Consider the following 17,313-nt stretch of genomic DNA (forward strand, 5'->3'; position numbering starts at 1 on the left):
GTCCGAGAGCGTGGCAGCACCACCAGGAAGGGGGTGTGAGAGGTGGTTGACTCAGGAGATACAGAGTCTGGTGACATATGTCAAAGCAACAACCTCTCCCCCAATGTCAGCAAAACATTGACTTTAGGAAGTGGGGCAGAGCACACATCTTGGTGTGTATCAATGGTGCTGAGGCGGAGATGGAACTCAATGGCACAGTTCTTGTTGTTGGCTCTTTGACCAGGGGAGGCTTCTTCACCTAGGTCAGCTAGAAAGTGCCCGCACCTGTCCAAAGTTCACATGCAAAACTTTCTTCACCTCGGCAGCTCCTGCAGATATGAGCCATGAAATAATTGGTGTGTGTGTTTGTGTGTATGTGAGGGGGGGGGGGGCAAACACAGCAGATGCCTCCCTGTGCAACTGTCAGGCCCACCCCTGTGGTCGGACATCTGCCTCCCCCCAAGCTTTACACTGTAACTGTCAGACAAAGCACATCAAACTGTAAATATCGTCAATCAGATAGAACAAATCTTCTCACATTCAGACTCAGATGAGTTGATTGTGTTATGAGCCCGGTTGCTACTTGGTGAATGTCCCTTTAAGGCACCTGGACATTAGAGTAGTAGTGTGTGTGTGTCTGGTGTTATCTACAGGACGGCAAAACTATAACTGGAGCGTACTGGCTGTTTGCACAGAGAGTCAGAGAGACAGAGAAAGAGAGAGACTGACTGCCGGTCTCTGTATCGATGGATGAGGAACAATAGCTGTGTCTGTCACCACAATCCATGTGTGGATTTTTGGAGCAAACAAGTGGGGTCCACTTTGTCGTTAACCTGTAGTGGGAAACAGGTATTTGTGTGGGCGGCCACGAATCGAATGCCTTCGGGGTGGCAGATACTTCGGAACAAAGCGGCGGAGATCATCGGAGATTGAGATGTCGTCCGGGTTCCACCGTGGAACATGTGGATGTCGTAATTTCTCTCTACGTTCTCCCGACATTTTCTCTTCAGTCAACGGTGGTTTTGCAAAAGCCTTTGCTCACGTTTCACCTGGTGACTTGCTGAGCTGAACTGTGAGAACTATTCCTGGACTTGTGGTTTGGGAATTTGCTACACACACACTTTGAGTTTAGTTTTGGGGTCAATGTTTAATATCTAATGTTTTTACTTTTCTTATGATCACAAGTAGTTATTAATAAAGTAGTGTCTAACACTTATACACGGCTCGTTGTGTTTCTGTTGTTGCTGGTACGTAACAGTTGTCAGTATACACCAATGTGCAATGATATTCCTTGGTCTTGGAGTTAACGGTATATGTGGTGGTAATGGTGATATATGTGAGCCCAGGAACAGGCCCTTCGGCCCATGAGGTCTGCACTGAACACATTACCAAATTAAACTACCGTAGTGAGGCAGGTCTCGAACAACGACGAGGTGGAGTACAGGAAGGAGATAGAGAGTCTGGTGACACGGTTCACAACAACAACCTCTCCCTCAATGTCACCAAAATAAAGGAGCTGGTCATTGACTTTAGGAAGTGGGGCAGAGTCCACACCCCCGTCTGTATCAGTGGTGCTGAGCTGGAGAAGGTTGAGAACTTCACCTTCCCAGGTGTAAATATCTCCAACAATTTCTCCTGGTCCAACCATGTAGACACTCTGGTGAAGAAAGTTCACCAGTCCCTCTACTTCCTTGGAAGGCTAAAGAAATTCAGCATGGTCCCAGTGACCATCATCAATTTTTACCGATGCACCACAGAAAACATCCTATCCGATACATCCCGGCTTGGTGTGGCAACTGCTCTGCCTGGGACCGCAAGAAACTGCAGAGAGTTGTGGACACAGCCCAGTCCATCGCAAAAACTAACCTCCCCTCTATGGACTCTGTCGACACTTCCCGCTGCCTCGGGAAAGCAGCCGACATAATCAAAGACCCCTCTCCCACCCCTGACATTCTCTCTTCTCCCTTCTCCCATCAGTCAGAAGATACAAAAGCCTGAAAGCACGTACCCCCAGGCTCAAGGACAGCTTCTACTCCGCTGTTATAAGACTATTGAATGGACCTCCCCCACACTAAAAGATGAACTCTTGATCTCCCAATCTCCCTCATCGTGGCCCTTGCACTTTGTCTGCCTGCACTGCACTTTCTCTGTAACTGCAACACCACATTCTCTTTTCCTTTTGTAACAACTCAATGTACTGGTGCATGGAATGAAGTGCAAAACAAAAACTTTTCACTGTATCTCGGTACATGTGACAGTAATAAACCAATAATGATAATCAGAGGTCAGTGCAATTGAATTCAGGAGTCAAGAGGTATTGTTGCAGCTGTACAGGAGCCTGGTCAGACCCCACTTGGAGTATTGTGCTCAGTTCTGGTCACCTCACTACAGGAAGGATGTGGAAGCCATAGAGAGGGTGCAGAGGAGATTTACAAGGATGCTGCCTGGAATGCGGAGCATGCCTTATGAAAGCAGGTTGAGGGAACTCGGCCTTTTCTCCTTGGAGCGACGGAGGATAAGGGGGGACCTGATAGAGGTGTATGAGATGATGAGAGGTATTGATCGTGTGGATAGTCAAAGGCTTTTCCCCAGGGCTGAAATGGTGGCCACAAGGGGACACAGGTTTAAGGTGCTGGGGAGTAGGTACAAAGGAGATGTCAGGGCTGAGTTTTTTACTCAGAGAGTGGTGAGTGCGTGGAATGGGCTGCCGGCAACGGTGGTGGAGGCGGATACGATAGGATCGTTTAAGAGACTGTTGGATAGGTACAAGGAGCTGAGTAAAATAGAGGGCTATGGGTAAGCCTAGTAATTTCTAGGGTAGGGACATGTTCGGCACAGCTTTGTGGGCCGAAGGGCCTGAATTGTGCTGTAGGTTTTCTATGTTTCTATGTTGCCCCCTCTCTAGGAGAGCTATCCACATATTAGTTGGGAAAACTTTCCTGGACTCTCCCATTTACCAGATGTCCCTTTATCTGCCTACAACCTCTCTGAATTAAACTTTGCAAGCCTTCTTGAATATATTTAGTGCCTTCAGCGGGAGACACGCCACAGATTAATCCCCACCTAGGTGAAGAAATTTCTCCACATCTCAGTCTCCTGCACCCCACTGCATGTCCCTGGGCTCTGTCCCCTTGTAAAGGACTTTCTTCCCAATGGGGACATCGTTCCTGCACTTGGTCAGTTCTTTCCCCTCATGGTTTTACAATTCATCACGGTCCCCACTTGTTCTTCTGAACTCTCGTGAATATAAGCCCCAACCTCATTTCATACATCAGACCTACAGTCCCAGGACACAGTCTGCCAAACTTTCACTCCTCTGCCTTCACGGTGAGGCTCAAGTCAGGAGTGTGATGGACCACCCTGCACTTACCCTCACAGTGTGGAGAGTGACGGGACACTCCCCACTTGCCCTCACTGTGTTGAGAGTGACGGGACACTCCCCACCCACCCTCACAGTGTAGAGAGTGACGGAACAATGAGATGGACTCTGACCTCACGATCTACCTTGTCGTGACCTTGCACCTTATTGCACTGCACTTTCTCTGTAGCTGTGACACTTTACTCTGTACTGTTATTGCTTTTACCTGCACTACATCAGTGCACTCTGTACTGACTCAGTGTAACTGCACTGTGTAATGAATTGACCTGTACAATCTGTGTGCAAGACAAGTTTTTCGCTGGACCTCGGTACAAGTGACAATAATAAACCAATACCAAGTTCTTGTTTTCCCTTCCTCCGCTCTGTGTAATATTAAAGTTATGTCCCAACTACGCTGCGACTTCCTTTAAAGTGTGAGGTGATGCATTTTCACAAGGGGAGGGGGGTCTGACAAGAGTAGAACACACACCGTGAATGGTGGGGAGTGTCGAGGAACAGAGGGACCTCGGTGTACAGGGGTAGGACACATGCCGTGAACGGTGGGGAGTGTCGGGGAACAGAGGGACCTCGGTGTACAGGGGTAGGACACACACCGTGAATGGTGGGGAGTGTCAGGGAACAGAGGGACCTCGGTGTACAGGGGTAGGACATGCACAGTGAATGGTGGGGAGTGTGGAGGGACAGAGGGACCTCGGTGTACAGGGGTAGGGCATGTGACCCCACTCTCAGGGAACCATGTCCCTGTACCCCCAGGTCCCTCTGCTCTACAACACTCCCCAGGACCCTGCTGTTCACTGGGAACGTCCTACCCTGATTTGACTTCCCGAAATGCAACACTTCGCACTGATCCGAATGAAACTCCTTTTGCCACTCCTCGGCCCACTGACGCAGCCGATTGAGACCCCCCCTGTCATTTTTGCTGACTATTTTCACTCCTCGATACCATCCCTTTCACCCGCAAACTTCCTGACCACGCATTGTCCATTCATTCAGTACAGGAACCTGAAGAGTCAGTGGTGGGTGGCAGGATTGGCCTGGGCAGCTCCTGCTCGACCAGCAGACACACGACGGGCCAAACAGCCTCTCATATGGCAAACTTGGCACTGGGTAGAGCTGGGTTCGATCCCTGCCTCCGGTGTTGTGTGTCTGAGTGGAGTCTGCGTACTCTCCCTGTGACCGCGTGGGTTTCCCCTGGGTGCTCCGGTTCCCTCCCACAGGCGCGAGTGGTCGGTGGGTTAATCGGCCGCTGTCTGTCGCCCCCAGTGTGTGGGGAGGGGTAGTATCTGGGGGGAGTTGGTGGGAATTTGAGGAGCTTACAGTGAAGGTGAGTGAAATGGCAGTGAGCCAGCACAGAGTTGATGGGCTGAACGGTCTCCTGTCATAAGGCAGCATGGTCTGAGAGAAACACAAAATGCTGGAAACACTCAGCAGGTCAGGCAGCGTCTGTGGAGAGAGAAACAGCGAAGGTTTGAGTTCAAGTCCCTCTGCGGGTACCGGGCAAAGGAGAAACCAAATGAGTTGCACTGAGGGTGTGGGAGGGTGGGATAGGATGAAGGGTGAGGCTAGGATTGCTGCAGTGATAAGCCGTCTGACTGATGAGTGACGAGGTCAGTTCGAGAGACTTACAAAGGGACATGAAAAAGTTCTGAAATGTAGGTTGAAGCTGTGGCAAATGTCCTGCAGCCCAGTGCATCACGGACACCAGCCTCCCCTCCGTGGACTCTGTCTACACTTCCCGCTGCCTCGGGAAAGCAGCCGACATAATCAAAGATCCCTCCCACCCCGGGACATTCTCTCTTCTCCCCCCTCCCGTTGGGCAGAAGCACGTACCCCCAGGCTCAAGGGCAGCTTCTATCTCGCTGTTATAAGACGATTGAACGGTTCCCTAGTATGATAAGATGGACTCTTGACCTCACAATCTACCTTGTTGTGACCTTGCACCTTATTGTCTGCCTGCACTGCACTTTCTCTGTAACTGTGACACTTTATTCTGCATTCTGTTATTGTTTTACCTTGTACTACCCCAGTGTAATGAATTGACCTGTACCATTGAACCATAGAACCATACAGCACAAAACAGGCCTTTCGGCCCACCATGTTGTGCCGTCCATCAAACCACCCTCACACTACCTAACCCTTTCCTCCCGCGTATCCCTCCATCTCACATTCCTCCATGTGCCTATCCAACAAACTCTTGAACCTGTCCAATGTATCAGCCTCCACCACCACCCCAGGCAGTGCATTCCATGCACCAACCACTCTCTAGGTGAAAAACCTCCCCCTGACATCTCCCCTGAACCTCCCACCCAAAACCTTAAAGCCATGCCCTCTTGTCTTGAGCACTGGTGCCCTGGGAAGGAGGCACTGACTGTCCACTCTATCTGTTCCTCTTAATATTTTATATACCTATATACCTCGGTCCTACCCCTGTACACCGAGGTCCCTCTGTTCCCCGACACTCCCCACCGTTCACAGTGTGTGTCCTACCCCTGTACACCGAGGTCCCTCTGTTCCCTGACACTCCCCACCGTTCATGGCGTGTGTTCTACTCTTGTCAGACTCCCCCCTCCTTGTGAAAATGCATCACCTCACACTTTAAAGGAAGTCGCAGCGTAGTTGGGACATAACTTTAATATTACACAGAGCAGAGGAAGGGAAAACAGGAGCTTGGTATTGGTTTATTATACGATCGGTTTGCAAGACAAGTTTTTCACTGGACCTCAGTACAAGTGACAATAATAAACCAATTTACCTCTGTGAACTTAAATCACACCCTTCCTACAGCTGGGCGACCAGAACTGCACACGGTACTCAATGTCTTGTACAGTTGGAACGTGATGCCCCAGTTCCACACCCTACCTGCGAGTCCATTCCCAGGGAACGGCGTACCTGTACCCCTTGGTCTCTCTGATCTGGAACACCCTAGCCCGCAATCATTGAATTTGATGTCGAGCCTGCAAAATGCAAGAGCTGCTGGAGCAGGGCAGGAGGTCAGAGGGAGGGGGGGACGTAAGAATTAACATAGATGTCAGACTGGGTGGGCCATGGGTCACTGCTGTACAAGGAGAAGTGAAAGCTCTGTGCCAGGTTGAAAGAGGGGAAGGGAACCTGCTGCTTCACCTCCGCGCTGTACCTGTTTGCCCAGACTAATTGCCCCGTCCTTCCCGGAGCTCACGAGTTCAGGTCCTCCTCCAGCGACTTGTGGATCGACCAAGGCAACATGCAGCACCAGAGGTGACAGAATGTTGCAACAATGCCCTGTGGCCCTTCCGCTCACCGCGTCCGTGCTAACCGTCAAACACCCAGGCTGGTGAAAAAGGCGTTCGGCACGCTGGCCTTCACCGGTCAGGGCACTGAGGACAGGAGTTGGGAGGTGATGTCGTAGTTGTACAGGATGTCGGTGAGGCCGCACTTGGAGAACTGTGTTCAGTTCTGGTCGCCCTGCTGTGGGAAAGATGCCATTGAGCTGGAAAGAGCACAGAGAGAGATTTACGAGGATGTTGCCGGGACTCGAGGGACTGAGTTACGGAGAGAGGTCGGGCAGGTTGGGACTTTATTCCCTGGAGCGTGAGGGGTGACCTTATAGAGGTGTATAAACCCACAAATCAAGAACCAGAGGGCACAGGTTTAAGGTGAGAGGGGGGGAGATTTAATGGGGACCCGAGGGGCAACTTCCTCACCCAGAGGGTGGTCCGTGTGTGGAACGAGCTGCCAGAGGGAGCGGGTGAGGCAGGAACATCAACAACGTTTAACAGACACTCGGACAGGTCCGTGGACGGGGAAGGTTCAGAGGGATACGGGCCAAATGCGGGCAGGTGGGACCGGCTGGGACGGGGATCTGGGTCGGCATGGACCGGTTGGGCCGAAGGGCCTGTTTTCGTGCTGTGTGACTCTGTGACCCATTTACACTCGCCACATCCCCACCAACTCCCCCCAGCTTCTACCCCACACCTGCACACTGGGGGCAATTTACAGCAGCCAATTAACCCACTGACCCCACAGGTCTGTGGGATGTGGGAGGAAACCGGAGCACCCGGGGGAAACCCATGCGGTGGTAGGCAGAACATGTAAACTCCACACACACACACACACACACACACACACACACACACACACACACACACACACACACACACACACAGACACACGCTCCCACACACACACAGCACCGGAGGTTGGGATCGATGCTGGGAGCTGGGAGGCAGTGGCTGAAAATATGGGACTAAAAAATTTACAATGCTGGAAATATTCAGCAGGCCAGGCAGCGTATGTAGAGGGAGAATCAGAGTCAGTGTTTAATCTGTATTTAACCCGTACTGTAGTGGTTAGCATAACGCTTTACAGTGCCAGTGACCCGGGTTCAATTCCGGCCGCTGTCTGTAAGGAGTTTGTACGTTATCCCTGTGTCTGCGTGGGTTTCCTCCTGGTGCTCTGGTTTCCTCCCACGTACGGGTTAGGAAGTTGTGGGTGTGCTATGTTGGCGCTGGAAGCGTGGCGACACTTGTGGGCTGCCCCCAGAACACTCTACGCAAAAGGTGCATTTCACTGTGTGTTTCGTTGTATGTGTGACTAATAAAGAAATCTGATCTTAGCTGCTGTTAGGAGAAGACAGGTCACCACTAACACTGCCTCATTAGTCCCTCTGTTGCTCTGTTTAGTTATTTTTGTAACTTATAGTAATTCTCATGTCTTTCTGTCTTGCACTGTACGGCTGCAGCAAAGCAACACATTTTACGGCATATGTCAGTACTAACAAACCTGAGTCTCACTAGCACCGTGCAGACAGTTCAAACAGGGGCAAACGTTCACTGCACAAGAGGCTTCGGGGTGCAGCCGGGCTCTGCTGAAAAGAAGCTGGACAGATCTCAGCGTCGTTATGACAAGGAACAGATGAGGCAGGAAAAAAGTCCAAGAGCAAGAGGAATCTTTCACCATTTCAATAATAATCTGATCTTTTATTTTTCCTTCCAAAGTGGATGAGCTGGCATTTACCGACATTGTACTCCGTCTGCCACACCCTTGCCCACTCACTGAACCTATCTATATCTCTCTGCAGACTCTCTGCAGACTCTCCGCATCCTCTGCTACATCTATTTCTTGGTTTATTGCCTGTGCCACTGTAATGTTATTATTTGGTGGTCGATAGACGACTCCTACCAGTGATTTTTTTCTCTTTGCTATTCCTAAGGGCAGGCACGGTAGTGTAGTGGTTAGTGTAACGCTTTACAGTGGTTCAATTCCCGCCGCTGTCTGTAAGGAGTTTGTACGTTCTCCCCGTGTCTGCGTGGGTTTCCTCCGGGTGCTCCGGTTTCCTCCCACATTCCAAAGACGTACGGGTTAGGAAGTTGTGGGCGTGCTATGTTGGTGCTGGATGTGCGGCAACACTCACGGGCTGCCCCCAGAACACTCTACGCAAAAGATGCATTTCACTGTGTGTTTCAATGTACGTGTGACTAATAAAGATGTCTTGTCTTGTCTCTCACACACGCGCGCACACACACAAGGGAAAGTGATACAAAAGAGATGGATTACACTGACAGGGAACTGGTCTGCAAAGTGACCTCTGAGACCACTGGGCTGTCTCAATCCACACAGCTCTGCATTACCAGCACAGAGGCTGAAATGAAGCCAGTCTTCAGTTCCACGAACAATGTGCTGGAAGGACTCAGCAGCGTCTGTGGGCGGAAAGGAATTGTCGGAAACCTTGCGCATCGATGATTCCTCTCGTCCCACAGACGCTGCTCCCCCTGCTGGGTTCCTGCAGCAGATTGGTTGGTGCTCCAGGTTCCAGCACCTGTGGTCTCTGGTGACCCAGGCCTTCAGCCCACAGGATTAAACGAAGGAAGGCAAGTCAAGATAACCCATCACGTTCCTCCCAGCCGGGCTCAGAGGATCATGTGGACCCGCTGGTGCCTCAGCAGGTTACTGGTCCGTTTGAAACTCTTGCCGCAGTCGGCGCACTTGAAGGGGCGCTCATCGGTGTGGACCCGCTGGTGGGTCAGCAGGTTGCAGGAGCGGGTGAAGCCCTTTCCGCACTCAGAGCAGGTGAAGGGGCGCTCGCCAGTGTGGACCCGCTGGTGGGTCAGCAGGTTGGAGGAGCGGATGAAGCCCTTGCCGCAGACGGCGCAGACGAAGGGGCGCTCGCCGGTGTGGACCCGCAGGTGGGTGCGGAGGTTGCAGGACTGGGTGAAGCCCTTGCCGCAGACGGAGCAGACGAAGGGGCGCTCGCCGGTGTGGACCCGCTGGTGGATCATCAGTGCAGCCGACTGGCTAAAGCCCTTCTCGCAGACGGGGCAGGTGAAGGGGCTCTCCCTGCTGTGGTTGTGCTGGTGCCTCTTGAGGTAGTTGGAGACCTTGAAGCTCTTGCCACACTCAGCGCACTTGAAGGGCCGCTCCTCCATGTGGATCTGCTGGTGCACCAGCAGGGTGGAGGAGAGCGCGAAGCCCTTGCCGCAGACGGAACAGGTGAAGGGCCTCTCCCCGGTGTGGACCCGCTGGTGCTTCAGGAGGTTGGAGGAGCGGGCAAAGCCCTTGCCGCAGACAGGGCAGGCGAAGGGGCGCTCGCCAGTGTGCAGTCGCTGATGCCGCTTCAGCTCCTGGGAGCTCTTGAAGCCTTTGCCGCACTCGGGGCACCTGAAGGGGCGCTCGTCGGTGTGGACCAGCTGGTGCGTCAGCAGGGTGGAGGAGTGGGTGAAGCCCTTGCCGCAGACGGAGCAAGGGAAGGGCCGCTCCCCGGTGTGCGCCCGCTGGTGGGTGGTTAGGTCCCCGGAGCTCTTAAAGGTCTTGCTGCAGTCAGTGCAGGCGAAGGGTCGTTCGTCCGTGTGTGCTCGGTGGTGCCCCTTGAGGTCGGCGGAGCACTTGAAGCTCTTGCCGCAGTCGGAGCACTTGAACGGCCTCTCGTCGCTGTGAACGAGCCGGTGCGTCCGCAGCTTGGACAAGTAGCTGAACACCTTCCCGCACACCGAGCAGGTGAAGGGGCTGTCGGGGAGGCTGGCACCCCGTCCCTTCCTGCCGCCCCCACCTCTGTGCCTTTCCATCCTGCCGTGGCAAGGCATGTGCCTGGCCAGGTCTGGTGGTCGCCCGAAGGCCAGTCCGCACACGGGGCATGCGAGCGGGTCTCCCGCGCCGCAGTCGCCCCTTCCTCCTTCCATTGCAAAGAGTCCACTGACTTGTCAGGGCTGAAACCTGGCGTTGGCTCCCTGCCCGTACCAAAACCCTACAAAGATTTAAAATTCATTTTATTAGGACAGCAAACCCAATCTAATCTTTGGAGATAAATATCCATCAGGATTCCGATACAACCGGTCTGGGCTCCCTCATACACCTGAACAATCCCAATTACAGTGTGGAGACCGACCGGCAGCAATGGCGGCGGAAATAACCACAAGCCCCCGCGCCTCAGAAAGCGGCCCGGCTGCTGCGTCCAGCGGCGCGCATGCGTCTTAGGGCTTCGGCGCTCTCCCCGCCCCCTGTCAATCACCCGCCGCCGCGCCTGCGCACTGCCCCAGCGGCCGGCAACCCCCGCCCCCTGTCAATCATCCGCCGCCGCGCCTGCGCACTGCACCCTCCGCCCCCTCCCCCGTTGCGGGGCTTCGCTTTGCGGGTCCGGTGTAGGGTTGCGGGCGCCACCGGCGGGAGTGGGGAACGGGTGCGGTGAGCGGGGGAAATGCGGGCAAACACAGACCTGGGGAGTGCGCGCCTCCGGGCCACCGTCGCCGCACCGCCCGCTCCCCCTGACGTCACCCCCCGCCCTCCCGCCCGCCGGTCCGGCCCCACGTGGTCAGCGCCTGATTGACGGGAGCTTCCGACCAATCAGGCCTCAGCCTTCAGAGCGCAGCCCAGTGGACGGGCTGGGGGGCGGGGCTTGGGGTGGGGAGAGGGGATGGGGAGGGGGGTCGAGGGAGGGGGGATGGGTCTAGGGGAGGAGGGGGCTGGGGAGGGGAGGCGTGGGGAGGGATGGAGGGAGGGGGGATAGAGGAGGGGAGGGAGGAGGGGAGATGGGGAGGGGTGGGGGGTCTAGGAGGGGGGCTAGGGGGGGGAGGGGGGGCTAGGGGAGGGGAGGGGAGGGGAGGGGGGGAGGGGGGGCTAGGGGAGGGGAGGGAGGGAGGGTGGTGCTAGGGGACTGGTGATGGGGAGGGGAGGAGGGGCTAGGGGAGGGGAGATCGAAAGGGAAGGGCCTAGGGGAAGGGATTGGAGGGGGCTTGAGGAGGGGAGATGGAGCGGGGACTAGGGGAGGGGAGGGAGGAGAGATGGGGCAAGGAGGGTTGAGGGGAGAGGGTCGGGAGGCGGAGAGAGGGAATGGAGTTGGGGAAGGCGGGAGGGGGAGGAGGAGGGACCGAAGAAATGTAACCGGCCGCTAAATGCGACAAAATTGGCAACTGCAAAGATTGCACAGTTGCTGTGGGGTACACAGGTCCCTGAGAGTGGCCGCACAGGAAAGCTCACCAGCGCCTCTACTTCCTCAGGAGGCTAAAGAAATTCGGCATGTCCCCTTTGACTCTCACCAACTTTTACCGATGCACCATAGAAAGCATCCTATCTGGATGTATCACAGCTTGGTACGGCAACTGCTCTGCCCAGGACCGCAAGAAACTGCAGAGAGTTGTGGACACAGCCCAGCACATCACGGACACCAGCCTCCCCTCCTTGGACTCTGTCTTTACCTCTCGTTGTCCTGGTGTAGCAGCCAACATAATCAAAGACCCCACCCACCCGGGACATTCTCTCTTCTCTCCTCTTCCATCGGGCAGAAGATACAGGAGCCTGAGGGCTCGTACCACCAGGCTCAAGGACAGCTTCTACCCCAATGTGATAAGACTATTGAACGGTTCCCTTATACGATGAGCTGGACTCTGACCTCATGATCTACCTTGTTGTGACCTTGCACCTTATTGCACTGCACTTTCTCTGTAGCTGTGACACTTTACTCTGTACTGTTACTGTTTTTATCTGTACTACATCAACGCACTCTGTACTAACTCAATGTAACTGCACTGTGTAATGAATTGACCTGTACGATCGGTTTGCAAGACAAGTTTTTCACTGGACCTCGGTACAAGTGACAATAAACCAATACCAGTACCGATACACAGGTCGATAGGGTTGTAAAGCAAACGGACAGCATGCTTGCCTTCATCTGTTGGGCCATTGAAGTCATGTTGCAGCTGCATAAAACGTTGGTTAGGCCACCTTTTGGACCATTGTGTGCAATTCTAGTCGCCCCATTACAGGAGGGGTGCGGGGGCTTCGGAGAGGGTGCAGGAGAGGTTCACCAGGATGCTGCCTGGATTAGAGGGCAGGAGTTGTAAGGAGAGGTTGGACAAACTCAGGTTGTTTTCTCTGGAGTGGTGAAGGCTAAGGGGAGACCTGATGGAGGTTTATAAGATTATAAGAGGCACAGAGAGAGTAGACAGTAGCTTTTCCCAGGGTGGAAATCTCAAGTACTGGAGGGTCTGGTTTTAAGGTGAGAGGGGGAAAGTTCAAAGGAGATTTCCGAGGGAAGTTTTTTGACTGAGAGTGCTAGGTGCCTGGAGTGAGCTGCCAGGATAGTAATGTTTAAGAGGTAAATAGACACAAACAGGCAGGGATATGGATCACGTGCAGGCAGTTTGGATTAGTTTAAGTTGGCATTGCAGCTGGCACAGACACGGTGGGCCGAAGGGCCTGTTCTGGTGCTGTACTGTTCTGTGGTCAGAGCTGGCCAGTAATGCAACAGACAGAGAAATTCTGAGGTTGTGGATTTGTTATTGAATCCCAAAAGCTGCAATGAGCTCAGGTGGAAGACAAACTGCTGTACTTCAGGACTTGTAACACCATCCGGGCCGTGCCATCTTCCCACAACTCCCGTCGGGCAGGAGGTACAGAAGCCTGAAGTCCCACACCACCAGGTTCAGGAACAGCGACTTCCCTTCAACCATTCGGTTCTTGAACTGACCGGCACACCCCTGGTCACTGCACTTTAGCAACATCACGATCATGTTGCACTAAAATGGGCTTTGTTTTTGTTCTAATTGTGTTCCTTCTTGTAAAACTTGTGTATAATTAATGTATAATGCATGTTTTTCTTGCGAATGCTGCTTATCTGATGCTCTGTGCCTGTGATGCTGCTGCAAGTAAGTTTTTCATTGCGCCTGTGCACACATGGACCTGTGCATCTGACAATAAACTCAACTTTGACTTAGAAAGGTACCAATATTAATAAAAGGTTGTCTGACTGGCAGAAGTCAGAGAGCGGGGATAAAGGGGTCCTTTTCAGGACGGCTGCCGGTCACCGGGGTCGGCGTTGGGACCACAACTTTTCACTTTGTATGTGAATGGTCCGTATGAGGGAACTGACGGCACTGTGGCCAAGTCTGCAGACGGTACAGAGACAGGTGGAGGGGTGGGGGCAGGGGGTCTGCAGAGGGACTTGGACGGGTTGGGAGAGTGGGCAGGGAAGTGGCAGAGGAATACGGTGTGGGGAAGGGTGGGGTCGTGCACTGTGGGAGGAGGAATAAAGGCGCAGACTATTTTCTAAATGGGGAGGGAATTCAGAAATCAGAACGAACCAGCACAGCCCTAATCACCACTGCAGTTCAACAACACCATGACCAGTTTGCACTAAAATGGACTTTTTTTATTCAAATTGTGTTCTTTCTTGTAAAAATTGTGTATAATTTTTGTTTTTCTTTCTGCCTTCAATGCTGGTGACAGCGTTCAACATCATCCCTTCAGAATTAACAAGCTTTAAAACCTGGGCCCCTGTGCCTCCCTCTGCAACTGGATCCTCGACTTCCTCATCGGGAGACCACAGTCAGTGCGGATCGGGAATAACCCCTGACAGTCAACACAGGCGCACCTCAAGGATGCGTGCTTGGCCCACTGCTCTGCTCTCTCTACACTCATGACTGTGTGGCTGGGCACAGCTCAAACACCATCTATAAATCCGCCGGTGACACCACCATTGTTGGCAGAATCTCAGATGGTGACGAGGAGGTGAACAGGAGTGAGGCAGATCGGCTGGTTGAGAGGTGTCACAACAACAACCTCGCGCTCAGCATCAGCAAGACCGAGGGACTGACTGTGGACGTCAGGAAGGGGACGTCAGGAGAACACACACCGGTCCTCACTGAGGGTCAGCGGTGGGAAGGGGGAGCAGCTTCAAGTTCCTGGGCGTCAACATCTCAGAGGATCTGTCCCGGGGCCAACACATTGATGCATCAGATTTCTGAAAGTCTATGAAGCCATGAACCTTTTTTTGTGCCATTTATTTATGCCTTTGCACTGTACGGCTGCTGCAAAATAACAAATTCCACAACATATAAGTCAGTGATAATAAACCTGATTCTGATTCTTGTGAATGTTGCTTATCTGATGTGCTACAGGTAAGTTTTTCATCGTACCTGTGCACACATGGACTTGTGTGTCTGACAAGAAGCTCGACTTTGACTTTAGAACATAGAACAATGCAGCACAGGAACAGCCTACTAAACTAGTCCCTTCTGTCGATCGCCGTACAGACCCAGGGTATAAATGTCTTCAAAGTTAGCTCTTTGGAGCAGCAGCACAGTAGTGTAGCGGTTAGCGTAACACTATTACAGCACCAGCGATCCGGGTTCAATTCCTGCTGCTGTCTGTGAGGAGTTTGTACGTTCTCCCCGTGTCTGCGTGGGTTTCCTCCGGGTGCGGGTTAGGAAGTTGTGGGTGTGCTATGTTGGCGCCGGAAGCATGGTGACACTTGCGGGCTGCCCCCAGAGCACTCTACGCAAAGGGTGCATTTCACTGTGTGTTTCGATGTACGTGTGACTAATAAAGATATTGTACTAGGGAACCGTTCAATAGTCTTATAACAGCGGGGTAGAAGCTGACCTTGAGCCTGGGGGGACGTGCTTTCAGGCTGTTGTATCTTCTGCCCGATGGGAGGGGGGAGAAGAGAGAATGTCCCGGGTGGGTGGGGTCTGTGATTATGTCGGCTGCTTCACCAGGACAACGAGAGGTAAAGACAGAGTCCAAGGAGGGGAGGCTGGTGTCCGTGATGCGCTGGGCTGTGTCCACAACTCTCTGCAGCTTGCGGTCCTGGGCAGAGCAGTTGCCGTCCCGAGCCGGGATACATCCAGATAGGATGCTTTGTGTGGGGCATCGATAAAGTCGGTGAGGGTCAGAGGGGACGTGCCGGATTTCTTCAGTCTCCTGAGGAAGCGGAGGCGCCGGTGAGCTTTCCCGGCCGTGGGGTCTCCGTGGTCGGACCGGGACAGGCGGTGGGTGATGGTCACTGCTGGGGACCTGGAGCCGCCCGCCCTGTCAATCATCCTGCACCACGCCCTGTCAATCATCCTGCACCACGCCCTGTCAATCATCCTGCACCACGCCCTGTCAATCATCCTGCACCACGCCCCACGCCTTCCGATTGGCTGGAGGACCGCCAAGCGCTCGGTCCTCCGGTCGCCGCCCTTCTCGTCTGCTATTGGTCCGGAGCTGCTGTCAATTGCGGTTCCGCATTGTGACGTGTCGGGGAGCCCCGCCGGGTCACGTGGGCGGGCGGCCGGGGCAACGTGCGGAGGCTGCGCAGGGTCCGGGAGCCCTCAGGTCGGTGTTACCGGTTGTTTCTGCCCCCCTCCTGCCACCGGACGGCCCCCGGCTGCCGGGGAACCCCCTCCCCCGCCGCTAACGGAGGCCCCTGGCAAGGCAAGCCCCGCCCACCCCGCCGCGGCGGGCGGTGTCTGTCGGGGATCTTCAGGCGCATGCGCGACCGCGAATGATTGACGGCGGCCCGCCGGAGGGGGCGGGCGCGATGACGTCACCCACTGCCGGGTGGTGATTGGGGCAGAGGTGGCGCATGCGCAGTGTCCCGCCGGCAGCCGATAGAGCGGTTTCTGGAGCGCGGTGCATTCTGGTTCCGGACGGCGACATTATCCTCCTCTGACCCTCGTTTTACAGCCCAATTCCGACTCCCCAGTGCGGGTAATCCCGGCTTTCTCTGTAATTATGGAGCAGTTTAATTCGGGTAAGTGTGAGGTGTGTATTTTGGGAAGACACATCAGGATAGGACTTTCCCAGTGAATGGCAGGGCCCCGGGGAGTGTTGTTTTGGTATTGGTTTATTGTTGTCACTTGTACCGAGGTCCAGTGAAGAACTTGTCTTACAAACCGATCGTACAGGTCAATTCATTACACAGTGCAGTTACATTGAGTCAGTACAGAGTGCACTGATGTAGTGCAGGTAAAAACAATAACAGTACAGAGTAAAGTGTCACAGCTACAGAGAAAGTGCAGTGTAATAAGGTGCAAGGTCACAACAAGGTAGATCGTGAGGTCAGAGTCCATCTCACTGTATAAAGGAACCGTTCAATAGTCTTATCACAGTGGGGTAGAAGCTGTCCTTGAGCCTGGTGGGACATGCCCTCAGGCTCCTGTAGTTTCCACCCGATGGAAGAGGAGAGAAGAGAGAATGTCCCAGAGGGACCCAAGGGTACAGGGACACGGTTCCCTGAGAGTGGGGTCACAGGTAGACGGGGCGGTGAAGAAGGCGTTCGGCACGCTGGCCTTCACCGGTCAGGGCACTGAGGACAGGAGTCGGGAGGCGATGTTGCAGTTGTACAGGACGTCGGTGAGGCCGCACTTGGAGAACTGTGTTCAGTTCTGGTCGCCCTGCTGTGGGGAAGATGCCATTGAGCTGGGAAAGAGCACAGAGGGAGATTTACGGGGATGTTGCTGGGGCTCCAGAGACAGAGTTACGAGGAGAGGTTGAGCAGGCTGGGTCTTTATTCATTGAAGTGTAGGAGAAATGAGGGGTGACCTTACAGAGGTGTATAAACCCACGAGGGGCATCGATAGAGTGAATGCGCACAGTCTGTTCCCCAGGGTTGGGGAACCAAGAATCAGAGGGCACAGGTTTAAGGTGAGAGGGGGAACACTTAATGGGGACCCGAGGGGCAACTTCCTCACCCAGAGGGTGGTCCGTGTGTGGAACGAGCTGCC

At 53.9% G+C, this 17,313-nt stretch overlaps 2 protein-coding genes across 2 annotated transcripts in view; one reads left to right on the plus strand and one right to left on the minus strand.

Moving 5' to 3' along the window:
* LOC127576497 (uncharacterized) overlaps nt 1–15,349 on the plus strand; it is a 21,764-nt gene extending 6,415 nt beyond the window's left edge. Inside the window, exon 3 of the mRNA XM_052026977.1 lies at nt 14,051–15,349. Coding sequence (XP_051882937.1) covers nt 14,051–14,244 — 194 coding nt within the window. The 3' untranslated portion in view covers nt 14,245–15,349. The remainder of the gene's footprint in view (nt 1–14,050) is intronic.
* On the minus strand, nt 8,422–11,116 carry LOC127577030 (zinc finger protein OZF-like). Its single transcript, XM_052027900.1, has 2 exons — nt 11,043–11,116; nt 8,422–10,574 (listed from the first exon to the last, which is right to left on the minus strand). Exon 2 carries the CDS (start codon nt 10,507–10,509, stop codon nt 9,244–9,246), a length of 1,266 nt encoding a protein of 421 aa, XP_051883860.1. The 5' UTR covers nt 10,510–10,574; nt 11,043–11,116; the 3' UTR covers nt 8,422–9,243.
* Nucleotides 15,350–17,313: the final 1,964 nt, after the last annotated feature.

The sequence above is a fragment of the Pristis pectinata genome, chromosome 12 (assembly GCF_009764475.1).
Source record: "Pristis pectinata isolate sPriPec2 chromosome 12, sPriPec2.1.pri, whole genome shotgun sequence".
NCBI lineage: Eukaryota > Metazoa > Chordata > Chondrichthyes > Rhinopristiformes > Pristidae > Pristis > Pristis pectinata.

Coding starts and splice junctions, on each gene's coding strand:
- LOC127577030 (XM_052027900.1), bottom strand. CDS start 10,509: ATGGAAGGAGGAAGGGGCGACTGCGGCGCGGGAGACCCGCTCGCATGC.